Source organism: Mustela nivalis (genome assembly GCF_964662115.1).
Source record: "Mustela nivalis genome assembly, chromosome: 7".
NCBI lineage: Eukaryota > Metazoa > Chordata > Mammalia > Carnivora > Mustelidae > Mustela > Mustela nivalis.
The window spans coordinates 87,511,802-87,537,877 of NC_139026.1; the positions used below are offsets into that span (position 1 = coordinate 87,511,802).

The following is a 26,076-nucleotide window of genomic DNA, read 5'->3' on the forward strand; positions in this document are numbered from 1 at the left end:
TTCGGCCTCCGACGGCTGCGCTAGGGGGCGCGGGGCCCGGCGGGGGGCGGCCGAGCTGGGCGCCCTCCCCCGGTGCTGAGCCCCCGCGCCCCGGAGGGATGGGGCGGGCGGCTACAGCCGCCTAAGATGCCGGCCATGCGGGGACTCCTGGCGCCGCAGAACACCTTCCTGGACACCATCGCCACGCGCTTCGACGGCACGCGTGAGTCTGACCTCCGCCCCACTGGCTCCCAGGGAAGCCAATTCCTGCCAGGGTTCCCGCAGGTCCCGCACCCCGGCATCTCGGCTTGGTGCCCTCTCTGTTCTCAACTTCCCTCCCCAACGCCGGCTTTCAGCCTGGACCACCATCTCCTTCCAGACGCCGTTGCTCAAAGGTTCAGGGTGCAGTCTGCCCAGGTTGGGCTAAACGGCCAAAAGTCTCCAGGTTTAGGGCCCAGGATGCCATTTGTTGGCGAGGGCGTGCACCCCGACCTAGTCAAACTCACCCCATCCCTGTGTCTGGCGCTGTCCTACCTACTACCATGGAAGTGGCCAGTGGGGGGTGAGGCAGAGGAGCAGTGCTCAGGGAACCCAGAGGGTTCAAAAGCCCGATTTAGAAAAGAGGTTTGCAAAAGGAGATAGAGTATGTGGGATTAGGATTGCACTGTTAGTCCAAGCTCACCTCATCGCCTAAACTCCTCAGCCTAAACCTGCAGAGCCCCTCTAGACCCAAAAAGCTAGGTTTGGATACTCCTACCAAGACTGCGGAAGTTTGCAGTAGGTGACCAGAGCTTCTGGATCCTGGGTTCCCAGGGCTCTGAACACAGGGAAAGTGATGCAAACCCCCTCCCTCCTTCTCCTCCTTCACACTCACACCCAGTGGGGCTTACCAGCTCTCTGCCTATCATCCTCCACGGTCTTGCAGTTCCTTATAGGGGGTGGGAACCCATCACTGAGCACCCCCCTACACACACGTGTGCGCGCGCGCACACACACACACACACACACTGGCTTCTCCATCTGCTTTGCCCTGCTCTTGGCTCCCGCAGCCTGCTGATTCAGTGCCCCCCACTCCCCAATACGTTCCTGGCTCCAGGCTGTGCTGTTCAGCTACCATCCTTACACCCCCATTCTCGATCACACTCACTAATTCCTGAGCCAGGTCCAGCAGCTGGGACTCACACAGGGAGAGCAGAATGGGTGGTGGCCTGGACTGCCTCCCATCCAGGTGAGTCCCCGTGAGAGGAGCCCCATAGCCACCCTGGGTACCTAGCTGGTGAGTGAACCTGGCAGAGGTAGGAGTAGGGCTGAGGCTGCCTAGAGCTGGTTGTGCAGTCCCCCCTTGGACATCCCCAACCCTAGCCTTACCCCAAGCTGCTTAGGACACAGTGCAGAGGACACAGTTCCCACACAGGGCTTCATTCACCAACACTGTGTTCACATGGGTTGATTCCACTGCTAGGAGTGATCTCTGTCCGTAAGTGACACACTGACTCCTGTTTATAAACAGTGCCTGCCCTAACCCCTGGACACACACACACACACACACACACGGGTCTTGGGCTTTGTGACACCCACCCTTTGGTTGCAGGCATTTAGGAAAGGGGGTTGGCAGTCCCTGGGCCCCTTCACAGCATGCTTCCTCTGAGAGGTGCTCTCTTGCAGACAGTAACTTCGTGCTGGGCAATGCCCAGGTGACGGGGCTCTTCCCCGTGGTCTACTGCTCTGATGGCTTCTGCGACCTCACGGGTTTCTCCCGGGCCGAGGTCATGCAGCGGGGCTGCGCCTGCTCCTTCCTCTATGGGCCAGACACCAGTGAGCTTGTCCGCCAACAGATCCGCAAGGCCCTGGATGAGCACAAGGAGTTCAAGGCTGAGCTGATCCTGTACCGGAAGAGCGGTGAGGGCCCGCCTGGCCAGCCCGCCTCACTCTGGAGGTCTCACCCAGCCTGGCACCCACTCCATCTACTGTCCCAGTGTTCCATCCCCATCATCTCCATCTCCCCATCTCGCCCCATCTTCCCACTTACCCGCTTCCTTCTCCACCCCATCCACAGCGCCTGGCTTCTCTCTTCCTTCCTCACCTCAGCCTCTCCTCAATTTCTAATCTTTGGTTTTTCACCCGAGCAGAAAAATGTCCCCATCTCAGCAGGACAGAGCTATGAGCACATATGTCTGATGGCCATCTCTGCTCTCCCTTGCCTTCCCCGACCCTGTCCGTCAAGCCCTGTCCTGAATGGAGCCAGGCTGCCCCTCCCCTCCCAGGAAAGCCCTGATCCTGCCTGTGTCTTGGCCAGGGCTGGCAGTAGGACCTCTGTCACCTCGGGCAAGGTGGCGAATAGGAGCTGGGCTGAGTCTGTCTTTGTGCCCAGGGCTCCCGTTCTGGTGTCTCCTGGATGTCATACCCATAAAGAATGAGAAAGGGGAGGTGGCCCTCTTCCTGGTCTCTCACAAGGATATCAGCGACACCAAGAACCGAGGGGGTCCTGACAACTGGAAGGAGAGAGGTGGGTGCCTGTGGGGCTGCTGATTTAGTAGCCACAGCTGGCTGGTGTATTGGATACCTCAGGCCTGGGCAGGGGTGTTCGCACTCAGCTTGCATTCGTGGGTCCCCCCACCCTCTTGCATTCATTAACTCCTTTGCTGGGTGAGAGGCCTGTGCTGCTCTCATTTCCACATGCCCAGGTATGGAAAGCTTGTTTCTAAACAGACGCCTTGAGACAAAGTTGAAGATTTAAAGTCCACTTTACTAAGAAATTGAAAGCAAGCAGATGCCCCTAGTGCTGGTGAAGTACCATTTCCTGACCAATTAGTGAGGCTGAGCACAGACCCACCTGGTTCCTCTCCCTCCCACTGACCTGACTGGGAGCCCAAGAGCTGATGGAGGCCTTTGACCAGCTCAGAAAGCTGTCATCAGAAGCTGGCTTTACCCCTGGGGATGCCGGGGGTACTGTCCATTCCCCACTCCCCCCACCCAGCCCTGGGATGCACCTCCATACTCCTTTCTCAGGCCTTTCCCTATGGAGATCCTCTCCTGCCTGTTCCTTGATCCAGACCTCCTTCTGCTGGAAGCAGGCATGGGGAGCCATGTCTAGAAGCACCCACAGGACTGCCCATTGCTGGCACTGGCGAGTGCCCCTTGAGATGAGGAAGCTGGAGCCCTCCAGCTCTAAACAGACTAACTGGTCCCTGAGTCAGTCCAGCTCGTGGGCCAGCAACCGGTGTCCTACACTCAAAACCCTGGCTGGGGTGTGCAGGCACTCCCCCCATCAGCCTCATGGGTTCCTCTTTCGCAGGTGGTGGCCGGCGCCGATATGGCCGGGGAAGAGCCAAAGGCTTCAATGCCAACCGGCGGCGGAGCCGAGCTGTGCTCTACCACCTGTCCGGGCACCTGCAGAAACAGCCCAAGGGCAAGCACAAGCTCAATAAGGTGGATTGTGCACAAGGGTGTGTGTTTGGGGGGCAGGGTAGGGGCAAGCTGAGGAGATGGAGGAGAGGAACTAAGCCCACCAGAGAGAGGATGTCCAGGGGATGACCCAGGCCCCAACAGCACTTTGGGGGTGGGGGCAGAGGGAGGGAAGGAATGTCAGATATCTGATACATCAAAGATACAATCTTGGCCCTGGCTCCTCAGGGCCAAGATCAATATTGGCTCCTCTCCCAAGCAGTGGTGTGACCTCAGCTAAGTCAGTGGCCTCTCTGATCCTCAGTGTTCTGATCTGTAACATGGGGACTCCAATGCCTGTGTCGGGGTAGCTTTGAGTATGCAGGGAGAGAAAGGAGGTTCATGCCTGCCCCACACCCCATCCAAACTCAGCCTCTGCCAATTTCCTGTCCTTCTGGCCTGACCTGACCTGCCGCACTCAGGGGGTATTCGGGGAGAAGCCAAACTTGCCCGAGTACAAAGTAGCCGCCATCCGAAAGTCGCCTTTCATCCTGCTGCACTGTGGGGCACTGAGGGCCACTTGGGACGGCTTCATCCTGCTTGCGACCCTCTACGTGGCTGTCACCGTGCCCTACAGCGTGTGTGTGAGCACAGCCCGGGAGCCCAGTGCTGCCCGCAGTGCCCCCAGCATCTGTGATCTGGCTGTGGAGGTCCTCTTCATTCTTGGTACGTGTGCCCTGTGCTTCCCACCCAACCTTTGCCGGGCACCCCTCAGGGTCTGATGGGGAAAGTCTGTGTGACTTCTGTGCCTGCTGACAAATGTCCCCCATGCCGCCCCCCTGTTTGTGACCTGTGGGCTTTGAAAGCAAACCTAGATTCCAAACATGCCTCTACTGCTAATGGGTTATGGGACCCTGAGCCAATCGTTGCCTCTCCGCGCCTCAGTTTTTCCCTCCATCAAAGATGCACAACAGTGTCCACCCTTTAGAGTTCTGTGCAAAGTAAGATGGTCGGGGGCCCAGGCCACTGTCAGATACTGAGCAGGAGCCCAGGAAGCAGGGTGTCCTCTGGAACCTGGCGCTGAGTCCCACCCGGACTTCCTGCAGACATCGTGCTGAACTTCCGTACCACGTTCGTGTCCAAGTCGGGCCAGGTGGTGTTTGCCCCAAAGTCCATCTGCCTCCACTACGTCACCACCTGGTTCCTGCTGGATGTCATCGCTGCGCTGCCCTTCGACCTGCTACATGCCTTCAAGGTCAATGTGGTCAGTGCAGCCGGGCTGGGTGGGCTTTGGGACCGGGTGGGTAGGCCTGGGCCCAGGATGACCTCCCTGTCTCTCCCCATCCCCCAGTACTTTGGGGCCCACCTGCTGAAGACCGTGCGGCTGCTGCGGCTGCTGCGGCTGCTCCCGCGGCTAGACCGCTACTCCCAGTACAGCGCCGTGGTGCTCACCCTGCTCATGGCCGTGTTCGCTCTGCTCGCCCACTGGGTGGCCTGCGTCTGGTTCTACATCGGCCAGCGGGAGATCGAGAGCAGTGCCTCAGAGCTGCCAGAGATTGGTACTGGAGGCTCCTGGAGGGCGGGGGCGAGTGTCCCTGTGTGTGCCAGAGGAGCGTGTCTACGTGTGTGTGTGTGTGTGTGTGTGTGTGTGTGTGTGTATCAGGGAAACGGGAGTCCCGGTGTGTGTTTCTGAGCTGACATGAGGAGTTAGGGATGTGCGTGCAAGTCGGCCTCGGCAAGGGTATTTGGGGGGTTTGGGCAAGTGGGTGTGTGTGTGTGTGAGGAGAATGTGGGTGCTGGCATGAGTGTGTGCATGGAGGAGTGTGACAGAGCCACCACTCTGAGGCAGGCCTGCTCTTTAGCAGTCAGGCACAGCTGTGAGAGCTCCATGGGCTGCCCAGGGGAGTCCTCTTCACCCGTCACAACCTCCTTGTGGCCTTAGCTTTTGTCACCTTCTCCAGGCCCTTGCTCAGCCGAGAACCACACCCCTCTCAGGAGAAGATTTGCAGGGAGCCGCTGCCCTCCTGGGTACCTCTGAGGCCTGGTGCCATCCCATCGCCCTCTCGAAATCTCCCCAAGTACCTGGCCTGCCGAGCCCTTCCCCACTCCAGTTACCTCTTGCCCCGGCTCTCTCAGCTGCGGCTCCTCCCTCCCCCAGGCCTAAAATGCAGCCTTTCTCTGCGCGGCGGGTGCCTTCACTCTCCTTCACTTCACCTCCATTTCCACTCCTCCCCCTCTTCACCTCCCACTCACATCTTCACTTCTGCCAGCAAGGCTCCCACCCCCACCTCTCCACCCAGAATGACAGCTGGCAGGTCACCGGGACCTTCTGGGGCCAAATCTCCTTGGTGTCCCTTGGCACCCAACCCTGCTGACCACACTCCTTTGAACCGCTCTGCCTCTCCGCCCTGAGCAACACGGTCCTCACCAGCCTCCTTTGGGCTGGCCTATCTCTTCCTCTCACCTCATGCTGTGTGATCCCATGGGCGCCACAACACCATCTCAACTTCTCTCCTTCCCCTAACTCCAAACCATTCCGTGCCCACCTGTTCTAATTCTTCATACCCTGAGGCCCCCAAACCGAACACACCTCCTTCCTCCCATGCTCTCCAGCCTTCTGGTGGCTTCCCAGGAACTGGCCTGTAGTGCCTGTTCTAGTCAGTGGGCAACAGGCCAGGGGCTCACCTGGCCTGGCCATCTGCTCCTTGGTGGGATCAGCAGGAGGGCAGGTGGGCCTTAGAAACATGCTCTGATCGGTTCCCAGGGACGAGGAGGCTCCTGCAAACCCTCTCTCCACTGCCAAACCCATGGAGACTGGTGCGTGGCCCAGAGGCCCACGCGGGTATTCCCCAAAGCTCTAGTTGCCGAGGACATGGAACCGGGATACTCCAGGCAGTGTCGGCTCCTTGGCACCTGCCCTTCCCAGAGGGAGGCTGTGGTGGAGGCGGCTCCGGGGGCCAGACGGCCACCCAGCAAACATAGTCAGTGGGCTGGAAGGTAGATAACCCTGATCCCGAGGTGGGCTCAGACACCCAGTCCCTGGGTCAGTTCACTCCCACACAGGACCCAGATGCTCCAAGTCATGCATCAAATGGCTCCTTTGTTCTGACACCCTGACAGGGGGCGCTCAGCTGACATGAAGAGTATCTTTGGCTCCAGGAGGGGCTGGGATCTCACCGTGAAGAACACGGGCAAGTGGGAGGCAGGCTGTTTTGCCTGCCTGTTAAATCTAGCACCCTTGACCCCAAGCTTTCAAGTAATTTCCTTCTATTGTGGGCTGGTTCTAGCTCACATTAGGGGAGTTTCCAAGTCCTTCACATCATCCGCTCCTCCTTTCTGCAGAGAAAGGACTCCCCAGATGGGTCAGAGCCACACCCGGGACCTCCCAGAGCCCAGCCTCAGAAGAGATGTCTGGAGGGGGGGAGTGGCGCCCCCTCCTGGTCCAGCTCTGGTGGGAGGTGCCTTGTCTGGCTTCCCTGCCTTGGTTCTGGGGCTCCTGTGGGCATGGTGTAGACACAGAGTCCCTTCCTCTGATTCCCATCAGCCCAGTAGCAATGGGCCCAATTTTCAAAAGATGGTGTGAGATACTGAGGGAGATCACTCAGGGCATTCCTCCACCAGCCTCCAGAGCAGCCTGCCCACATCACCAGCTCCGGCAGCTGCCGGGGCCCCATAGCCAGAACAGAGGACAGGCCCCCCAGCCGCCTTCCCTCATCCTTCTGCTTCTCACCCTTGACCCCCACCCTCCTTACCTGACAACTGGCTTCAGGGCAGAGGCCCAACTGAATAGCAGCTGAGGAGTTTTGAGCAGGAGGGCGAGTCCTCGCCTTGGCTCAGGCCTTAACATATCTTCCCAAATTCCTTAGGCAAGAATTTGACACCCCCAGTGCAGACCCCACGTTCTAGCTAATTTCCAGCTATTTGCTTGCACTTGTCTCCATCTCTAGCATTGACTCACTATGGCCTTTCCCTAGATCAGGAACAACCTTTTCTCAGCTTCTTTGATTCAAAAACACTAATAATCCGCTGAGACCAAACACCAGTATCACCTCTTTCAGGAAAGCCTCTGGCCCTAACCCACTGTGTGTTGGCTTGAGCCCCAGCACGTGGCCTGCGGGTGTTGTGCAGGAGGCCCATGTCTGTGCAACTGCTGAATGAACGGCTCCCAGCATGAGGGGGAGATGTGGCAATCTCCGGGAGCAGCGTGTGTAAGGGGTTAGGGAGATTGTGGTTCAGGGAGGCTGAGTATGTCCAGGAGGAAGGGGCTGAGTGCACACAGAGAGGCAGAGGCAAGCTCCCTAGCCTCCTCTGCACTTGCCCTCCGTGTCTCTGCTCTAGATCTGCCCTCCCTCCCCTGCTCCTCTGACTCCCAGCTCTGCCAGGACCCCTGAGGCCCCCGTGGACCCCAGGAATCCCCGTCCAATACCCAACAACTCCCACAACCTTCCATCTAGGCTCCCGAGTCACTTGGAGTAGCCAAAGCTCCTGAGAGACCAGTACACAGGCCCACTTCCTGCCCAGGCCAGACAGAGAACGTGGGGTTGATGGAGACTGGAGCAGTGTCCAGCTTCTGCCAGTGTCCCAGGCTGGCCCGTGTCCACACATGTGCTCAAGAGCCTCAGTGTATGTCCAGGGGCCTGCCTCCCTGTGGCCTTTGAGTGTGCTCACCTGTGTGCTTGTGGTCGCCTCTCCTACCCAGGTGTCCGAGTGCCAGCCCCTGTGTGCCCTTGTCTCTCCCAAGTGTGCGCAGGCTTTTTCCGTATGAGTGGCTGCGGCTGTGCATCTGTGAGTGTGCTCACACGTGTGTGTCCTCATCCTCTTGCCTGGGCGGAGCCTGACTGTGGCCTTAATAGTGCATATGCACGCGTCCACGTCAGCATGCCTGAGAACGCGTACGTGGGGCTGCGTGGTCTGTGTGGTTGTGAGGATAGGTGAGGGTGAAGCGGCTTTCAGAGCAGGTGAGCTGAGAGAGAGCAGGAGGAGAGGAGTCTGGGGGTATAGGGTAGAGGAGGCAGCCTCCAGCTGAGCCTGCTTCCTGGGAGTTGTGGCAGCCACAGGGAAGAGGGGCTGGTGCTCCTTGCTTGGCACCACCAGACCCCAGCTGGGGAGAGGATAGCCTCGTCCTCCCGTGCTTGTCCTGGTCAGGGGCAGGGGTGTAGACTGGGTTGTGCTGGACAGCAGTGGAGGCAAGTGGCAGAGAAACCTGGGGGGTGGATCTGCATCCACGTGTCCCCCACAGAGGCCGGAGGGGGCCCCCACCTGGGCCTACAGGGTAGGCCTTGCGCCCCCGCTTAGGTGCGCCCATCCCTACCCCCAGGCTGGCTGCAGGAGCTGGCCCGCCGCCTGGAGACGCCCTACTACCTAGTGGGCCAGAGCCCAGCTGCGAGGAACAGCTCGGGCCGCAGTGACAACTGTAGCAGCATCAGCGGGGAGGCCAATGGGACTGGACTGGAGCTCCTGGGCGGCCCCTCTCTTCGAAGCGCCTACATCACCTCCCTCTACTTCGCGCTCAGCAGCCTAACCAGCGTGGGCTTTGGCAATGTGTCCGCCAACACAGACACGGAGAAGATCTTCTCCATCTGCACCATGCTCATTGGCGGTGAGGCCCGCTCCCCTCTGGCCCCAGGCAGGCCTGGCTCCCCGCCTGCCCCAGGGGCCCAAAGTCCTTCCTAGAGTTTCTTGTGCTTTGGGGGACGCGGCTGGAGGAACACAGAACTAGGGCCAGGGGAGCCCACGTGGCTGCAGGACTCCGTGCCCGGCCCAGACACCTGTGGGGGCGGGGACAGAGGACCCATGCGCCCAGCGCGGCGTCAGGCCGGCCTGGAGTGACCCCGTCTCGCCGCCCTCCCCAGCCCTGATGCACGCGGTGGTGTTTGGGAACGTGACGGCCATCATCCAGCGCATGTACGCCCGCCGCTTTCTGTACCACAGCCGCACCCGTGACCTGCGCGACTACATCCGCATCCACCGCATCCCCAAGCCGCTCAAGCAGCGCATGCTCGAGTACTTCCAGGCCACCTGGGCTGTGAACAACGGCATCGACACCACCGAGGTGCGCGCGCGGGTCTCTGGGCGGGGCCCTTCCGGACTTGGCTCCCTGGAGGAGTGCGTGCTTGGCCTCAAACCCCCAGCAGGGGGCTGGGGGGCAAGGAATGCGGAATTCTGGCTTCCGTGCTCCACTGGGGGGACCGTAGTTTGGGGCAGAGGGCTCTCAAGAAGACTTGGAGGCCTTTCTGCACCCTTGTTAGGCCCGCAGGCTCTGCTCACGGACCTCCAGCTGGAGGCCTGCAGGAGGAAAGCAGAGCTGCTGGCCCCGGGTTGAAGTGATTGGGAAAAAGGCAGAGACAGTCCCTCTCACTGATTGTCCCCTTTGTGAAGCCTCAGATCCCTCCCGAACCTTCGCTTTGCTCCCAAGGCTTGCGGTCCATTCTGCCACCACTGACCTCCCCACGTCCCCTACCCCCCAGCTGCTGCAGAGCCTCCCCGACGAGCTCCGTGCAGACATCGCCATGCACCTGCACAAGGAGGTTCTGCAGCTGCCCCTATTTGAGGCAGCGAGCCGTGGCTGCCTGCGAGCACTGTCCCTGGCCCTGAGGCCTGCCTTCTGCACGCCCGGCGAGTACCTCATCCACCAAGGGGACGCTCTCCAGGCCCTCTACTTTGTCTGCTCCGGCTCCATGGAGGTGCTCAAGGGCGGCACTGTGCTGGCAATCCTAGGTGTGTGTGGGCAGGAGGGGAAGCAGGCCTTTGTGGGAGGCGGGTGGGACCAGGGGGCCCCTCAGCAGAAACACGGAAAGAGGACGCAGGCAAGGCCACCCAAGGAACGTCTTGAGAGACAGCGGGGGATGGGGTCGGGAGGAGCCTCGGAGCCCTGGAGCCCCAGGCAGAGCGCATAGCATGCCCAGTGACCACCAGGTGGCAACACAAGGAGGAGGAAATTAGCCTGCAGGTGTGCAAGGCTCCCTGAGTGGGGATCAGCATTTACCCCTCAAGTGGGACGGCAGCGCTGGTGAAAGTGACTACTGTGAGGGAGGGGGCCGTGAGCGCTCTCCTGGTGGCTCGTGCACCAACCAGCTCAGGCCAGAGGGCCTGTCACAGAGCAGGCCCAGGGCTCCAATGCATGACAGCAGGGCTCAGGCTCTGCCTGTGTACTTCCTTCGTGGCAAAAGGAGGCCGAGATGGGTCAAGTCCCTGGACAAGGAATTAGAGGTCGCAGTTGTGGAATGGACATCCAAACAGTGCTGATACTGAGTCTCACAGCTGACCTGGCCCTTGGGTGCTTCGGCACATACAGACCTCACAAAACCCACCGCAGAGGCACTGGTGTTGTGCCTGTTTTGTGTGGAAGGAGTGGGAGGCTTGGAGAGGTTTATGAATGGGCAGGAGGAATTAGAACCTAGGCCATCAACCTCGGGCTTCATTCACTGTGCTCTCAGGTGCTTTGCTCGAGGGAGAGCTGTGTCCCAAAGAAAGGGCATGATTTCAGGGTGGCCGGATGCACACTCTAGGCTCTAGAAATGAATACGCAATGCTTGGGAGACAGGGCTGCATGGGCTCCCAACAGTGGCCCCAGCAGGTTGGAACTCTCTGATCTGCTTGGGTCCTGGAGGACCTCTCCTGGGGGATGAAAGGGAGGTGAATCCTCAGCCAAGGGCTCAGAGACTCACTGTGGAGATGACTGAGTCCCGGGGGGCCTGAAGTTCGTCACTCACCTGGAGAATTAAGACCAGACACCCAGTAGCTACTGGGTGTTCCTCCTCTCTGTCTTGAGGAGGGTGATCTTCTGACAGGAAAAATACCCTCAAGAGGGTCTTAGAGGTAAGAGAGGCCAGAGGCTGTCCCACCTTTCACTTTGAGTCTTTTGTGACTTTGGCTTCTGGACTTAGATGCCTCTTATGCCAGGACTCTGAGCAGGTGAAATTGCGGCCACTCACACAGGGCTGGCAGGCCTTAAGAAGTGATGGAGAACTGGAGAGATTCAGAAGAGCAAACAGATTTTGACAATCGCAGACTGGTCAAGACTGTCGACCAGACTATTAAACAGATGGTTTTCAGCTCAGAGCTGAGGCAGCAGTGAGGCTGGGAGCTGGCGTTCTTCCTGCAAGAGTGGCTCTTCATGGATGCCAGGCTCCAGGTTGCAGAAGAATCCTGTTCACTATGAAGACAGAGTCCCGAGAGTGTCCACCACCTGCCTCCCAGGCCTTTGCCTCACTGCCTATTTACCTGGCACCAGGATTTTGCCCCTTTGGATCCATCCTGTCCCTGTCCATATGTTCCAGATGAACTTTCAGCTGTGGACTTGATGGGTCTGGACACTGGTGAAAGCCTGGTTCCCCACCCGCTGGTTTCATGCTCTGCCTTCAGACCACCCCCACCTGCCTCCTTATCTGAACTTTGGGCGGGGCGGGGTGGGGGACAGCTTCTCGCCTGTTGCGGCCACAGAGGCTCATGGTGCCTTGAGCAGTGTCTACTTTCGCCCTGACCTCCGTGTATGGACTGACAGCTCGGCACACACAGTTGGCTGTCGGGGCAGGAGGCAAGAGAAGAGAGGCAGATTGGTGGCCCACGCCAGGAAGACCCGAGGGGGCTGGAGAGCTGAGCTAGAGGTCCCAGCCAGGAGGCCAGCCTGGAGAGCGGGCTCTGGTCTAAGACCAGTGGCATGGAGCTCTGTCATCGGTCCTGTCATGTTTTTCGATTCTGTCTCACCTTTTGGATGAAGACCAAAAATACACACTTCTCCTATTTCCAGATGACACACACGAGGAGAGAGCGCTCATTCATCAGAGGAGCACACTAAGATCCAAACAGCTCTCAGAAGGAACCAGAAGGATGGCCCCAAACCAAAATATGATCTAACAGCAGTGCCTTCTACACTTAAGTCTGAGCAAAAGTCCACGAACATTTACAAGAGGCAGCTAAGCTCAGTTATGTTGGCGGCAGGAGGCAGCCCGTGGCTGGGGGTGGGGATGGGGTGGGTGGGGGTTGGTGGCCGTGATCCGTGAGGAAAGGCTTTCCAGTCTTGTGAACTCTGACTGTGGACTGAGCTGTGTTGTGAGGGTGGTGAGCGCTGCTGCAGCGCCCACAGCGCACCAGCTGGGAGTCATCTACAGGGAACTCTAGTCCAGAGGGTGAGGAAGGAAATGAGCTTTGATTGCTTGTCTCTGGGTCAGGCACTTTACCTACATGAACTCATTGAATCTTCACGTGTCCCTTATTGGAGACACCCTAGTTCATTGATTCTAAGATGCACATTTTCCCCCTACAATTTAACATCTCTGAGATTAGGACGCAGACTCTGATGCCACTTTACAATGCTGTCAGCCAGGTGGCAGCCTCAGCTGGCTGGTGGGAAAACCCTCCATTGACACCTTCTGGTAAGATCCAGAAAGCACCACGACTCAGTTCAACACAAAATCTGTCCTGCAAGCACCTGGGCTCCAGGAGATGAAGTCATGCGGCTGTTGGATATCACTATGCCCCACAGGGCCCTAACCTCCGGGTTTCTGGACAAGCCGCACCTGAATCACCTGTGAGGCTCGAAGTGTCAGACTGTGGGGTCTCCTATAGGTACTATGATTCCGTAGGTAGAGATGGGGCTTAGGAATGATTGGCTTAACATTTGTAAGGGTTTTGGAGCTATGGACAACTGGGGAACCATGAGAACTGGTGACTGCCCAGTTGTCTCAGGGCTAAAATTCAAATGGGTCCAGCATGGTGGCTTTGATCCCAGATGTGCATTGAGTCCCGGGGTGTCCGTGCATTTCACTGAGGAGCCGGAGGCAGGCAGCATGGGTCTGCTGGGGCCTGAGCCCCTCTGCTCCTCTCTGCTGGCTCTCAAGGCCCCACTGAACTCGCAGGGAAAGCTCAGCTGCCTCTGCTCGACTCCCATGTCCACAGGCTGAGGGGCAGGGCTCGCTGACTTGTGCTTCCACTTCCCAGGGAAGGGTGATCTGATTGGCTGCGAGCTGCCTCGGCGGGAGCAGGTGGTCAAGGCCAATGCTGATGTAAAGGGGCTGACCTACTGCGTCCTACAGTGTCTACAGCTTGCTGGGCTGCACGAGAGCCTTGCACTGTACCCCGAGTTTGCCCCACGCTTCAGCCGGGGCCTTCGAGGGGAGCTCAGCTACAACCTGGGTGCCGGTGGAGGCCCTGCAGAGGTGAGGGCGCTGGGAATGTGTGCAAGGGGCTGGGGCACCAGGGGCCTGAGGCGGCGACATCCGGCCTGGTGCTACCACCCCTACACTTTGTGTGTGTGTGGGTCTACACTCTCCCATCTCCTGTCCCTTCACACCCACACTGTCCTTTAGCTCCCAGCCCTGCTGTGCTCTCCCTGGCCCATCTGAGACGGCCTGGCCTGGTCCACAGTGAAGTCTTCAGTGGTAGAGACTGAGGGCCACACATGAAGGATGGGACGCCTGAGCAGGTCCAGGCACTAGTCCTCCAGGCTGCCTCTGAAGAGCCCTGTGGCTCCCCTGCTTCTTCCCCATGAGGGAGAACTGCTCTGAGGGGCTTTGAATTTTCCTGGCTTCTATCCACTAATTCCAAACTTGTCTTTAGTATGGTGTTCTCCTGGATAGGTAGGTGAGCCTGAGGGACTGAGTCGATATGTGGTGTATCCACACTTGGCTGGGCAGCAAATTCCTTCAAGGCTCGGTGGCTTCGTGGTGGCAGAAAAGCTGTCCCCCACCCCCAACACACATACACACCTGAGCCTCTGAGCCTCTGCGGGTGGGAGATAGCAGGCATCCAGCTTAACAAAGATGGTTCCTTATAGAGAGATGAGGTTGGGGTGGGGCAGGTGAGGGGGGCACAGGAGGGGCTATCCATACCGTTTCCCTGTCCCCCATGATCCGCAGGCAGACACCAGCTCCCTGAGTGGCGACAACACCCTTATGTCCACGCTGGAGGAGAAAGAGACGGACGGGGAGCAGGGCCCCACAGTCTCCCCAGCCCCGGCTGATGAGCCTTCCAGCCCCTTGCTGTCCCCTGGCTGCACTTCCTCCTCCTCAGCGGCTAAGCTGCTGTCCCCGCGTCGAACGGCGCCCCGGCCCAGGCTGCGGGGCAGAGGACGGCCGGGCAGGGCAGGGGCTTCACAGGCTGAGGCTGGCCCCTCTGTCCACCCTCGAAGCTTAGAGGGTCTGCAGCTGCCCTCTGTGCCATGGAACATGCCCCCGGATCTGAGCCCCAGGTAAGCAGGCCCTGGGCCGATGTACTCTGGCAGAGATGGTGGGGATGGGGCTGGGGCCCCGACCGGACACATTCCTCCCTCAGGTGCCCATCCTTCTATCCTAACCCATCCCTGCCTCCTCCAGGAAACCGTCTTGGGCCCCACCTTCCTGTGACCCCTCACCCCACCATTTGGTGCCTGGCCATTCACTGCCTAGAGTTCCCGCTGTGTCACTTGCTCAAGTTTAAATCCCTAGTGAAACTGCAAGCCCCTAGGGAAAGGGCCCAACTATGTTACCTGTCCCAGGCCCTGAGCGCCAGGCTCCTGCAGCATGTGTGTGTGGCTGCTGGGCCCTGCAGTGGCTGCCTGTGGACTGATCTGTTGCCCTGGCCCCCGTGTCCGCAGGGTAGTAGATGGCATTGAGGACGGCTGTGGCTCTGACCAGCCCAAGTTCTCCTTCCGTGTGGGGCAGTCGGGTCCAGAGTGCAGCAGTAGCCCCTCCCCGGGGCCAGGTACTGGGGACCGGGTCCCAGAGGGGGCAGGGGGAGGTCGGCAGGGCTGCCTCTTGGCCCTGTGAACCTCTAAGAAGGCAGCAGGGTCCAGACTTCTTGCCCTCTTGCCCTTCTCAATCTACATGGTTGGCAGGGACAGTTTGGGGGTGAAGACCCACACCTTGCTGTCGGAAGGTGGACGGAGACGGGATTTGGATCCCAGCGGCCGGCTCTCCGGCAGCGGGATCTTGGTTCTTGCCCAGCTTCCAGCCTGTAATATGGTGGATGTGTGTGTTGAATCAGATGCTGCTGCTGGGACCCTGGGGAGGACAGAGGGCTGTGGGGAAAGCAGGGTTGTGGAAGTGGCCCCCAGCCAGGCCCTGCAGCCCTGAGAGTGGACCAAGGAATGAGCTCCCCGGAGTGGTCGCGTGGCTGGACAGGCACCAAGAGCAGCTTCCTGTTGGGGGAAGCGCAGGGCAGCATGCCCTGCATCCCCTGGCAGTTTGGGCAGAATTCCCCAAATGGGGCAAGGCTGGAAGGCCAGGCCAGTCCTGCCAGGCCAGTGAGGTCTGTACTAACTGGGGCCGAGGCCTGGACCCCATACCATCTCCTCCTCCCAGCGCCGGCTAGTAACCCCGTCCTCCTGTTTGCAGAGAATGGCCTGCTCGCTGTCCCCCTGGGACCCGGTGAGGCAAGGAACACAGACACGCTGGATAAGCTGCGGCAAGCGGTGGGTGAGGGGCGAGCTGGGGGCAGGAGTGGAGAGGGGTGGGCACTGCAGGCTGTGGGAGGGCCAATCTCCTTTAACTGTATGTGCTTTCTTCCTCCCTCAACCCCCAAAGGTGACAGAGCTGTCTGAGCAGGTGCTGCAGATGCGGGAGGGCCTGCAGTCCCTTCGACAGGCTGTGCAGCAGGTCCTGGCGCCCCATGGGGAGGGCCCTTGCCCTCGGGCTTCGGGAGAGGGGCCATGCCTGTCCAGTGCCTCTGGGCTCTTGCAGCCTCTGTGTGTGGACACCGGGACATCCTCCTACTGCCTGCAGCCCCCAGCTAGCTCTGTCTTGAGTGGGACCTGGCCTCACCCTCGCCCAGGGCCCCCGCCCCTTGTGGCTGCCTGGCCCTGGGGCCCCCCGGCATCTCAGAGCTCCCCTTGGCCTCGGGCCACAGCTTTCTGGACCTCCACCTCCGACTCAGAGCCCCCGGGCTCAGGAGAACTCTGCCCCGAGCCTAGCACCCCTGGCTCCCCACCTGCTGAGGAAGGGGCTAGGACTGGGCCCCCAGAGCCCACGCACCAGGCCGAGGCTGCTAGCACTGGAGAGCCCCCGCCAGGGTCCGGGGGCCTGGCCTTGCCTTGGGAACCCCATAGCCTGGAGATGGTGCTTATCGGCTGTCATGGCTCTGGCACAGTCCAGTGGACCCAAGAAGAGGGCACAGGGGTCTGACTGCTGGCCCAGGAACTCAGTGTTGCCAGACATGCTGCCATCTACTGCCCTGCCTGGCCTCGGGGCAGAGGGAGGGTGGCAGCCACCCCTGGACTCTGTGCTGCCCACTGGCTCAGGGCCCAGCCCGACTTTCAGTGGGCTGGAGCCTAAGGGGCAGGCCCCAGGCTGGGACTCTCTGGGCCCCTCCTCAGCCTACTCCTGTTTCCCTCTGCAGGATGGGAGACAGAGGCCTGAGGCCAGAGAGGGATTTGGTTATCCATCCCTTGCATGTGTCCCTGCCTCACCAGTCCCATTTTTTATATTAAAAAAAATAATAATAAAATAAAAAGAGCTACTTTGGAACTTGGTGCTTTTTATTTACAAAAGAAAAATAATAAAGGAAAAGTCTGGAGCTAATCTGCTGGAGACAAAGGGACAAAGGTGGGAATCTGAGGGGAAGAGAATGGCGGCCTGCAGAGAGAGAAGGGGAGGGGCTCTGGCTCCAAGGAAGCCGGAGGGTCCCAGCCTCGAGGGGCTTCCCAAGGATCAGCCCTACTTTCCCAGAGAGGCTCCGATCAATGGGCCAGCAGTTGGGTCTCCTCCTGCCCACTATGGTTTTTCCAGGAGCCTGAGTTCCCAGCTCCGAGGGGCTGGAATGGCAGGGGAAACTGAGGCCAGAGAGAGCACATGGGTTCTGCCACCACTCCTCACTGTGGTGTGATCTTGGCAGCCTCGGCCCGAATAAGAGCAATGAGGTCCTGGTTGATGAGGAAGACGAATCTCAGGCTGGCAATCTATGGGCAGGAGAGAAGAGTGGCTTGAGGACAGGTGGGATTGGGGGCCAGGCCCCCCTCACGGCTCCCCATGCCCCTGCTCTCATCCCATCCCCTCCACCTCCCTCCGCCTCCCTCCCAGCTCACCTCCACCACGGAGTTGTTGCTGAGGCGCCATTTGGAGCCACACAGCACAGGCCGTCCATCGATGTAGATGGGCCGCCGGCCCTCATTGGCAATGAAGAAGTCACCGTTATTTTTCAGCTTGATGACACCTGTGGGGATGGAGACATGAAGGCAGATGAGGAGACAGGGAAGGCCAGAAGAGGGCCTGCAGGCACCCTTGACTCTCAATCTGGAGATCCTGAAATGCCAGCTGCTCTGCCCCAGCTGCTCCAGGAGGGTTCCCAGGGAGACCAAGCCACAGGGCCAGAGCGTGGCCTGAGGCTGGGAGGGACATCCTCGCATCGCTTCCTGCCAGTACCTTGCTTCCGGGAGATCTTCCAGGCCGGCCCCTCCAGAGACAGGTCCACGTCAATCTGGTTATCCTTGGTGGCTCTGCCCAGGGTGATCTGCGGAAATGGGGCAGGTGAGGGCTGGGACCTGAGGAATGGGTCTACGCAAGCCAAGGGAAAGATGAAACATCAGGGACCAGACACGGAAAGGTCAGTGGGCACAGGGCTGGCGGCGGAGGGCTGCTTTCGGGAGGGGAGCCGCCTGCGGGAGGGGAGTTGATGGGCTGGGCCGCCTTACCTCCCGAGAACGCATCAGGTACCGCACCATCCGGCCCCGCAGCACCGCCAGTGTCTGGCTGTCGAAGTCCGGAGAGCTCATGCCTGTGACGGAGGAAGGCACTGAATCAGGCAGAGCCCACCCCTCAGGGACACGGGGCAGAGGGCAAGGATCCAGGGGCTGGGGAAAGGAGGGGGGTCCCCACCCCAGAAGCACAGGGGCTCAGGATGGGGCCACAGGAGCGGAGAGAGCAGAGGCACAGCCCTGCTGGCCCCGGCTTCCTCACCTGTGATGCTGTCAACCAGCACCTGCCACTTATGCAGCTCCTGCTCCAGCTGGCGGATCTCTCGCTTCTGGCGCCGGTCAGCCACGGTCAGCTCTGGGGTGAGGGGGGCGGCAAGGAGGGACACTCTGCGGCCAACAGCACCCTGTACTGGTCCTCTGTGCCGGCATGAGCTTCTATCCCCTAACTGTTCCCCCCTGGGGTACACTCACCATGTTCTAGGACCTCATCTCGCATGTCCCTGTGGGAGGAGAAGGACAAATCAGGATCCACCTCCGGCTCACCTGCCATTACCAGTAGGGGCTACTCAGTTCATTTGGGAGCCCTCAGTCCCTCAGCTGAGGAACCCAGGAGGCTGCTCCTCTGGCCTTGGACTAACCTCCACCCCCTAGGGTGGGGCAGGGACAGGGCAGCTCAGCAAGGAGACCAAGCAACAAACTCAGTGTGGGCTGGCCTCAGTTCTCTGCAGGCAGGAGGCAGGGCCAGGTAGCCCGGAGTGCTCTGTCCCTGGGAGACACCCCACTCTATAACCTGCTTGGGGCCCTAGCCACTCACTTGAGCTTACTGTCATCAATCAGGTCCTCTGCGTCGGAAAAGTTGAGCACTTGGTCCCCCTTGGGCAGCGGCTGCACTGAACAAAGCACGGAGAGAAGGTCAGCGCCGCTGCTCCTCCTCCACATTATGCTGTGGACAATGACTAAACTAAGGGGACCAACTGGGAAGGCGGAGCCTGTGGAGACAGTTCTGCAGGGAGAGCAACAGGTAACAGAGCACAAGCCAGATTAGGCCGCCAGCTAGCTTGGCACAAAGGATTCCTGACATGAACTAAGGGCAGAGAATTAAAGTTGACCTCCTGGGTGGGTTTTTCAGAGCGCAAAGGCTCTCCCATAGGCATGAAAAAAAGGGGGGAAGGCGCTGCTGTTAGCTCCCCTGCACATGTGACAAGAGGCCTCCATAATGAGGGCTCGTGACGGGACTCGGATTTAGGACAGACCCAGGATTCAAGCTCTGCTCTCCTGATTCCAAATCCAAACTGTTCCTCTACCACATCACCCGCTCCCCGGGACAGTTTCTGCCACACTGGGCTGGAGGCAGGGGTACAGCTTGCTCCCCCAACTCCACAGAGGTGCCAGAAGAGCCGCCACGCCCCCTGCAGGGCACTTTCAAACTGCTGCCAGGACGTCTTACGGGTCACAAGATAAGTTCTCATTTTTTGCAAAAATGTGAAACGGAATAGAATATTAAGAGTCCATCACATATACTGAGAATAGTTTCATAAAAGTTTTTCAGGTTTTTCTCTGATCAAACTACAAAGGGACCGCGGCCTCAAACTCTGACAACTACTGCCAGCTGCTTCCATGACTGTGTGTCATTCAGTGGCAGCAACCTAGTGGCCAGGATATTGCTGGTTGAGGAGTTTGTCAAACCCGGGGGTAGGGGGAGTCATCGCTGCCCACCAGGGAAGCGAGGGGGGTCTACACAGGAGCCACAAATTCTCCAGCCCCCCCCAACTCCCTGAGGTCAGACCATGTGGGAGACAAGGGACTGGGGTGTTCACCCCCACCAGCTCCCCTCCCCCCCGCCCCCCCGCCACAGCGGCCTACAATCTCACTAACCTAAAGTCAGCCGACTCGAGAGCTAAGCAGCGCATAGCCCTGTTCTCAGGACCTCCCAGCACTAGCCAGCCAAGGAGAAATCAAATCCCCACAGCCAAGACTCATGAAGAGAAAAATTAAATCCCAAAGTTACACAAATTAACTTTCAAAGAAGTTAGCTCTAGCAGCAAAAATAGAATCTACCCAGTGTCCAATCTCTGTAGGAATTCAATGACACCTGAGCCTGAGGCAGAAGCAGAGATATGAAAGTTGCAAGAATAAAGAGAGATGCCCACTAAATGCAGAGAACCTCAGGAAGAGAAGACACAGCTCTCCCTGACAAGATTTCCTAAAATACTCCTGCAGGAGTATCTCTTAATAACCGGAAGCAGTAGGACCCTGGGAGTAGGTGGAGGGCACAGGCACAGCCTAGTTTCCAGAACAGTATGAACAACTCTGGAGAAGATGCTGATGGGCAATACTGTCCAGAAGTGAGAGCAGAGAGTGTCTGTACCATGATGTACAATGAAAGGCTGACCCCAGGGCCCAAGCAGAACTGATGAATAGCCTGCAGTTTAGTCAGCTAACCTTGCCAGTACCTGTCATTTGGAGTGAGAGCCTGCGGGTGAGGGAGGGGAAGCAGAGGGCCTTTGTGCCCATGGGAGAGGAGGAAGGCAGAGGGCCTGGATATGAAGGCCCAGTGGGGATTTCTGAATGGCTCCAAAGCAGCCAAAGGAAACAAGAAGGAATGTGCACAGAGGGAAGAGGCAGAAAGACTTAGAAAAAGTACCATCTCTAGGACAATAGCATCTCTAGGGAGGAAAATGAGGCAGGGTAAGCCAAGAAGGGAACTTTCACATTTTACTCATGTTTCAATGTCACTCATGAAAAATACATTATTTACGTAATGTAAACTATGTCAAAAATGACAAAACAAGAAGTGGGATACAACTCTGCCACTGGGAATCCCATTCAGGATTCCAGGGAAAGATACCCTTACCATGCTCCTGAATATCATTCTAACCACTTTCCTTCCTTCTGGAAGGCAGTGGTTTTGCTGCAAAGAGAGGTGCAAGACACCAGTGGCCACTAAGGGATCTGTTTCTGGGCACCTGCGAGCAGCTGTGCCCAGACCGGCTCATTCACCCACCCTGTCAGCTCCCGGAGCCAGTTACCTGTCTGGTCCTCCAGCAGGTAATACTGCTTCATGAGCTGCCAGTGGGCCTGCAGAGCCTTGGCCGTACGGGCCAGGTAGAAGGCATCAGGGTGTCTGTGCAGCAGGTCCTGGAACGTCTCCAAGGTGGGCTGACTGGTCTGGAGGGTAAGAGCCTGTTCTCAGCACCTAGGTTTTCTCATTCTTGTGTCTGCCAACCACACCCCTGGTCCCCATCAGGAGCCAGAAGAGGGAGCCAGTGTTGACTCTCTTTCTGAGACCCCAACCACAAAAGCCCCCGCAGGTACACAAGCACCAGCAGGGAAAGTTCTCAGGCAAAGGGGCCTCCCGTATCAGTAGTTTCCCCCGTGGGCAGGCCTCCACCCTACCCCTCAGCCTCACCGATCCCACTTTGCTCAGCAGCTGTTCCTCAGCCTTGCTAAACAAGGCCTTGCTCTGGATGGCAGCAATGGCTTCTGGGTGCAGCTGTCTCATGGCTTGGCAGGCCAGCCTAAGGAGTGCGGGGGTAAGAAAGAAGGCAGGGTGAAGGGCGGGTGTCAAGCAATCTGGGGTTCCTGGAGACCTTTGATATCCAGAACTAGAGGCCAGGCCCTCAACAGGAAGAGCCCAAGGCTTAGCACAGCACCTGGGGCTTCATGGGTTTACTGAGAGCATAACCCAGGCTACTCAGTCAACCGAGTTTCCGGTGTTTACCCCTTCAAGAGACTCAAAGGCACAGCCCCCAGAGGCCAGATGAGGGCTGCTGCTCCTGCCCCAGCTGCTGCTCCTGCCCCAAGACCTTCCTCTTTACATGGACAAAGCTGCCACCCACTGCCCAGCACATCCTCTTCCCAAAACTGAGCCCCGTCCACTTCCTGGCCTATCAAGGCCCAGGCTACAGCTTAAGGTGTACAGGGATGGTGGAGCAGAAGATGGGTGCTAAGGACCCGACCACCTCTGATAACAATAAGCGACGTGGGTGAGGAGGAAGAGCGCGCGCTACATGGGCATCCGGGTTTACTTGGAACTTAAGACTTTTAGGGGCCTTTGTGTTCTTTTGTTCCAGTTCCCTTTTATGGAAAAAGAAATTATGGGAGGTCAGTGTGGAAAGGTTGGGAAGTGACCTGCCCTAAACCACAATGCACACAGTGGTGGAACCAGGGCTCCTTGTGTTCATTGTGGTGTTTCCTACCATGCTGCCTTTTCAGCTTCCAGATGCCCTTGCTGCTGGCATCAAGCCAGGACCAGTAGGGTCGGTAGCAGGAAGAAGTTTCCCTCCCAAGCCTGGCTGGTTTCAATATCATCCCAGGGGATGCAAGGTCCCAAGAGCCCTGCCTCTTGGACCCCTCCCTTGGGCCCTTGTATAATTCTGTCTGTTCCAATTGCCAAATTCTGGTGCTCCCTGTACCTCCCTGCTGCTGGAGCCAGCCTCACTCACTTGGAGATGACAGGATCGTAGAGCAGGGCGTACCAGCGCTCCTGGACCTCCCGAAGGGTGAAGCGGCAGCTGAACTTCACGCCCAGGTGGACCGATGTCAGGTCATTGGTCTGCAATGCCCCAGATGGGTTCGCCTCAGCCTGAGAGCTGGCAAGAACCCTTCACTTGCCACCCCTAGGGTGCTGCTGGGCTAGTGTGGGGCCTGGGGACTGCAGGCTGGGGGAAGGAGGGTCGACCGTGCAACCCACGGTGGGAAGCACTACCTGTAGCACAGCGTTGATGAGCAGGAGATCGTCCGCAGGCTTCCAGCGGCCCAAATCCTTGGTCACCTGAAGTGGCTGTTTGCTCTTCTTCACACGCTTGGTGAGCCCAGGGGCTGGGGCGGGGCTGGGCGGCACAGGAGTGCTAGGGGCCTTGGACACCTGGGCAGGGAACGGGAAGAGAACAAGCTCAAAGCCAGCATCGGGGCAGCTCGGGCTTCAGGCCTTGAGCTTCCTGTACTGTGCATGGCAGCCCCAGTCCCACCCGACCATAAGCACCACAGGCAGGAGCTCAGCCTTCTAGCTCCCTCCATGCCCGAAATACTTCCACATGGTCCTTAAGCTTACGGGGTCTTCTCTTTGCTGGTGGCACCCTCAACCCCAGAGTGGAGGGCGGCCGGGGAGCATACCAGGAACCCACTCTGCCTGGTACGGTGTCTAGGGCCAGAGCGATGCCACCTGGGGGTTATTTTTACACCCAGCAATGCTGGGAACAGGCTGTCTGCTCCCAGAATAGATGCATGCTCTATGCCTCCCACACAGAATGTGATACAGGACGCACTGACAGCGTGTGAGTGTGTGTGTGTGTGTGTGTAGGGGGGGGCGGGTGCGGGAAGAAAGGGGGAATAGGGAGAAGTGAGGGCTCCCAGAAGGGAGGCAGCTGAGGTTGGGGCTGGGGCCACCAGATTTTCTCCCAAGTCTCCTCTGCACGGCTCCTGCCCGCTGGCAAAGGTGATAGGGAAACACAAAATCTGGCTCCTGCCCCCGCATCTCACAATCTCTCACCTTCTTCTTCTCGCTGGAGGAAGGTTCACTCCCTGAACAGCGGCCTGGTTCCACACCACTGGCCCCCTTTGCCCGGGTAGAGGACTTGGCCAAGCTGCTCTCCACCAGCTCATCATCAAACTTCTTCCTCTTGATGAACCTGTGGAGGGTCCTCCTCTGAGCACCCCTTACCCCTTCCCCTTGTACCCATTCACACACACCCAGCCCCTGAAACGGCGCGGGTCCCGGCTGGGTGCGAACTGCTCTAGCGCCCTGGACGGGGCACAGAACTGCTCTATTCCTTGCCGCTGAGATGACAGGGTACCGCACCACAGATTTCACGTCAAAGACCTAAGATCTCCCTCCCTTGCCCACATCCCACAGAGAGGGACCTGGCAGGAAAAGCACAAAGCTCTGCCAATACCCAGGCCCCATAGGGGCTCAAGCAACCATTCCCAACAGAGGTAAAGGCACACAGCACCTAATGCCCTTGCCCAGACCCTGGCCCTCTGAACCCTTACTACCTGGAGGAGCTCCTCCGTTTTGGGATGGTGCCCAAGGCCTGAGAGGAAGCCCGCTTCTGCCCTGCCAGCGACTCCTCATCCTCTGAGCGGCTGGCAGTGCCTGATGCCATCAGAGATGAATCTAGCAGACCCTGAGAATCTAGAAAACAAGAAGCGGTGAATTCAGGTCTCCTAAGTGCCTAGCAGAGCCCTTAGCCTCCGAACACGGGACCCCTCCTCTGCCCCTCTTCCCCCGACCCTCTACCAGCCCTCCTGACCCTTCCCCTGCTTTCTTGACATTTGAAGTTTTCTGATGGGAGTTCGTTGGCCATCCAGATCCCATCTGGGCTCAGACCTGGCCCAGACCTTCCTCGCTGGGCAGTTCTCCCGGTGCCACGTGTCATGTCGTGCAGCACATGGTGCTCAGGTCAGACTGGTGATGCCGACACACCGGGCTCTGGGCATAACTGCTCCCTCTGCCATCAAAATGCAGCCAGGCCAAAGAGCGGCAGCTCAACAGCAAGTCAGTCAACTGCGGCCTCTGCCGAGAGGTACGTGGGTGGTGCTGGCCCAGGGGGAGGTGGCAATGCCCAGCCAGGATGAAAAGACATACGTGCCAGGCACGGGGTAGAATCAGCAGATGCTTGGCGCCTGAGCGTTTGGGGAGCTGGCCTGGCCTCATACTACCTTTGTCCATCCTCTTACAGTCCCAAAGCCACTGGTTCCAAACCACAGGGCTAGGAGGAAGGGTCCCACAGGCTCATCCAAGGATTCTGACCAGGTAAGCTTAGAGGCTGAGAGGAGATTCTGCAAAGGAGAAATGAGGCTCCCTGAGGCACAGGTTTCCAATGGGCCAGCCTCACCTCCTTATACTGGAAAGGCTCCCCCAGGATCCCACAAGCTAGGGAAGACACAAGAAGAGACACGAGGCTCTATTTCGCCAGTATGATGCTGATAAACCAACAGCTTTCTAAGAGTCACCAGCATCTCTGAGAATATAAAAGCTACGCCCTCCCAAAAAAATGTACACATAGCATGTTAGTGGGTCCATGGACCTCTATGATTCTACTCAGAGTTGCAAGGTAAAGGGCCTCGACTATAAACCAACACGAAACAAGGGATTACTGGTTCACTTCTCATTGTCGCTGCCCACTCAGTTCAGCAGCACCCCCTTACCCTCCCAAGCCAAAGCAGGGAAACGGAGATAGAACTCCGATTAGCTCATCTCGCTCTTTTCGCCCCCCATCCCCCACAGCTCTGGCTGAAGATTCAGTGGGTGGTACCGCGTGGAAGCTAAAAAACGCGGTTTGGGAACTGATTAAGTTATCAACCGCCCTGGGGCGCCTGGTCCTAACCCCGGGAGAACTCTGGTACTGGGGACTCTCTGGGGCGTGGCGCTTGCGGGCCCCGCCCCTTCAGACCCTGGCGGCACTCCGCACAGCTTTCCCGCCCTGCCCCCAGGTGCGTTAGTCGAATCGCTCCGCTCAGCAGAATACCGCTGATATCTTGACACCTGGGGAGCAGGTGAAGGAACTGATTCCACGGGCTGACTGAGGCTAGGTCTCCACCCCCTATTTTCTTCCGCCCCCGTTCTCCACCGAGTGCACACCCAAGGTGGGGGATTAGTGCAGGTCTGTTTTTAGAGCTCGGGACGACAGAGGTGAAGTCAGCCCTGCAACTCAAAAGCAAAGCACCGAGTGCACCCCGATGCTTTCGCAGCCGTGGTTTAAGCCCCACGGGCTGGTGGCGAGGGAGGGAGAGTAACTCCCAGGCCAAGTCTCACCCCACCTTCGGCTTGCCACCTTTGCGCATGCGTAACATCTCGGACCAGATTCTGGTCCGGTCCGGCCCACGCATGCGCAGATTTTCGGGGCGCTACTGGGGCGGGGCCCCAAACATTGTGGGGGGTCTTTCCCCGGAGCACTCTGGAAAACTCCATTTCGCCCAAACTCTGTTCAGAACCCTCGGAAGCGAACCGCGAAGTCTCACCATTCCTAGGCTGCCAGCTCCAACAATTTCTCCGCGGCGACGGCAGCAGCCGCAGGGCCAAACCCGGCTTCCGTGAGTCACATCTACTTCCGGGTCTGAGAACTAGGGGCGGCGCGATCCCTTCCGGTTCTCTCCGGGAACGTGAC

General features: G+C 58.7%; 2 protein-coding genes and 1 long non-coding RNA gene across 11 annotated transcripts in view; 1 reads left to right on the forward strand and 2 right to left on the reverse strand.

Annotated features, from left to right (window-relative positions):
• LOC309869704 overlaps positions 1-2,343 on the reverse strand; it is a 102,889-nt gene extending 100,546 nt beyond the window's left edge. For all 5 annotated transcript variants that reach the window (XR_014314326.1, XR_014314327.1, XR_014314328.1 and 2 more), the window contains exon 1: positions 2,009-2,343. This is a non-coding gene — a long non-coding RNA (uncharacterized lncRNA). The remainder of the gene's footprint in view (positions 1-2,008) is intronic.
• On the forward strand, positions 1-16,802 carry KCNH3 (potassium voltage-gated channel subfamily H member 3). The gene is made up of 15 exons (XM_082741193.1): positions 1-202; positions 1,645-1,878; positions 2,351-2,485; positions 3,275-3,408; positions 3,846-4,089; positions 4,470-4,627; positions 4,715-4,922; positions 8,681-8,962; positions 9,216-9,415; positions 9,831-10,080; positions 13,303-13,520; positions 14,220-14,551; positions 14,936-15,042; positions 15,675-15,751; positions 15,864-16,802. The coding sequence occupies exons 1-15, from the start codon at positions 127-129 to the stop codon at positions 16,458-16,460; spliced, it is 3,252 nt and encodes a 1,083-aa protein (XP_082597319.1). The 5' UTR covers positions 1-126; the 3' UTR covers positions 16,461-16,802.
• Positions 16,796-26,076, reverse strand: MCRS1 (microspherule protein 1). Of its 5 annotated transcripts, none has more exons than XM_082741207.1 (15): positions 25,931-26,076; positions 24,629-24,748; positions 23,963-24,101; positions 23,460-23,598; positions 22,677-22,835; positions 22,414-22,523; positions 21,378-21,486; positions 20,998-21,136; positions 18,783-18,858; positions 18,440-18,468; positions 18,231-18,323; positions 17,966-18,048; positions 17,697-17,784; positions 17,360-17,487; positions 16,796-17,233 (listed from the first exon to the last, which is right to left on the reverse strand). In XM_082741207.1, exons 2-15 carry the CDS (start codon positions 24,636-24,638, stop codon positions 17,147-17,149), a joined length of 1,389 nt encoding a protein of 462 aa, XP_082597333.1. In that variant the 5' UTR covers positions 24,639-24,748; positions 25,931-26,076; the 3' UTR covers positions 16,796-17,146. The 5 variants fall into 5 exon arrangements, with proteins under 5 accessions (XP_082597333.1, XP_082597334.1, XP_082597332.1 ...); XM_082741208.1 differs by having other exon boundaries at positions 24,555-24,748; positions 25,931-26,040; XM_082741206.1 differs by having other exon boundaries at positions 24,220-24,748; positions 25,931-26,034.

Bases quoted from the DNA above. Each gene is read 5' to 3' on its own strand.
- MCRS1 (XM_082741205.1), bottom strand. From the start codon at position 24,345: ATGACACGTGGCACCGGGAGAACTGCCCAGCGAGGAAGGTCTGGGCCA. The intron at 17,785-17,965 runs GTAAGGCGGCCC...CCATTTCCGCAG, and splicing joins ACCTGATGCGTTCTCGGGAG to ATCACCCTGGGCAGAGCCAC. The intron at 17,488-17,696 runs GTACTGGCAGGA...CCATCCCCACAG, and splicing joins GAAGATCTCCCGGAAGCAAG to GTGTCATCAAGCTGAAAAAT.
- KCNH3 (XM_082741193.1), top strand. From the start codon at position 127: ATGCCGGCCATGCGGGGACTCCTGGCGCCGCAGAACACCTTCCTGGAC. The intron at 2,486-3,274 runs GTGGGTGCCTGT...CCTCTTTCGCAG, and splicing joins TGACAACTGGAAGGAGAGAG to GTGGTGGCCGGCGCCGATAT. The intron at 9,416-9,830 runs GTGCGCGCGCGG...CCTACCCCCCAG, and splicing joins ACGGCATCGACACCACCGAG to CTGCTGCAGAGCCTCCCCGA.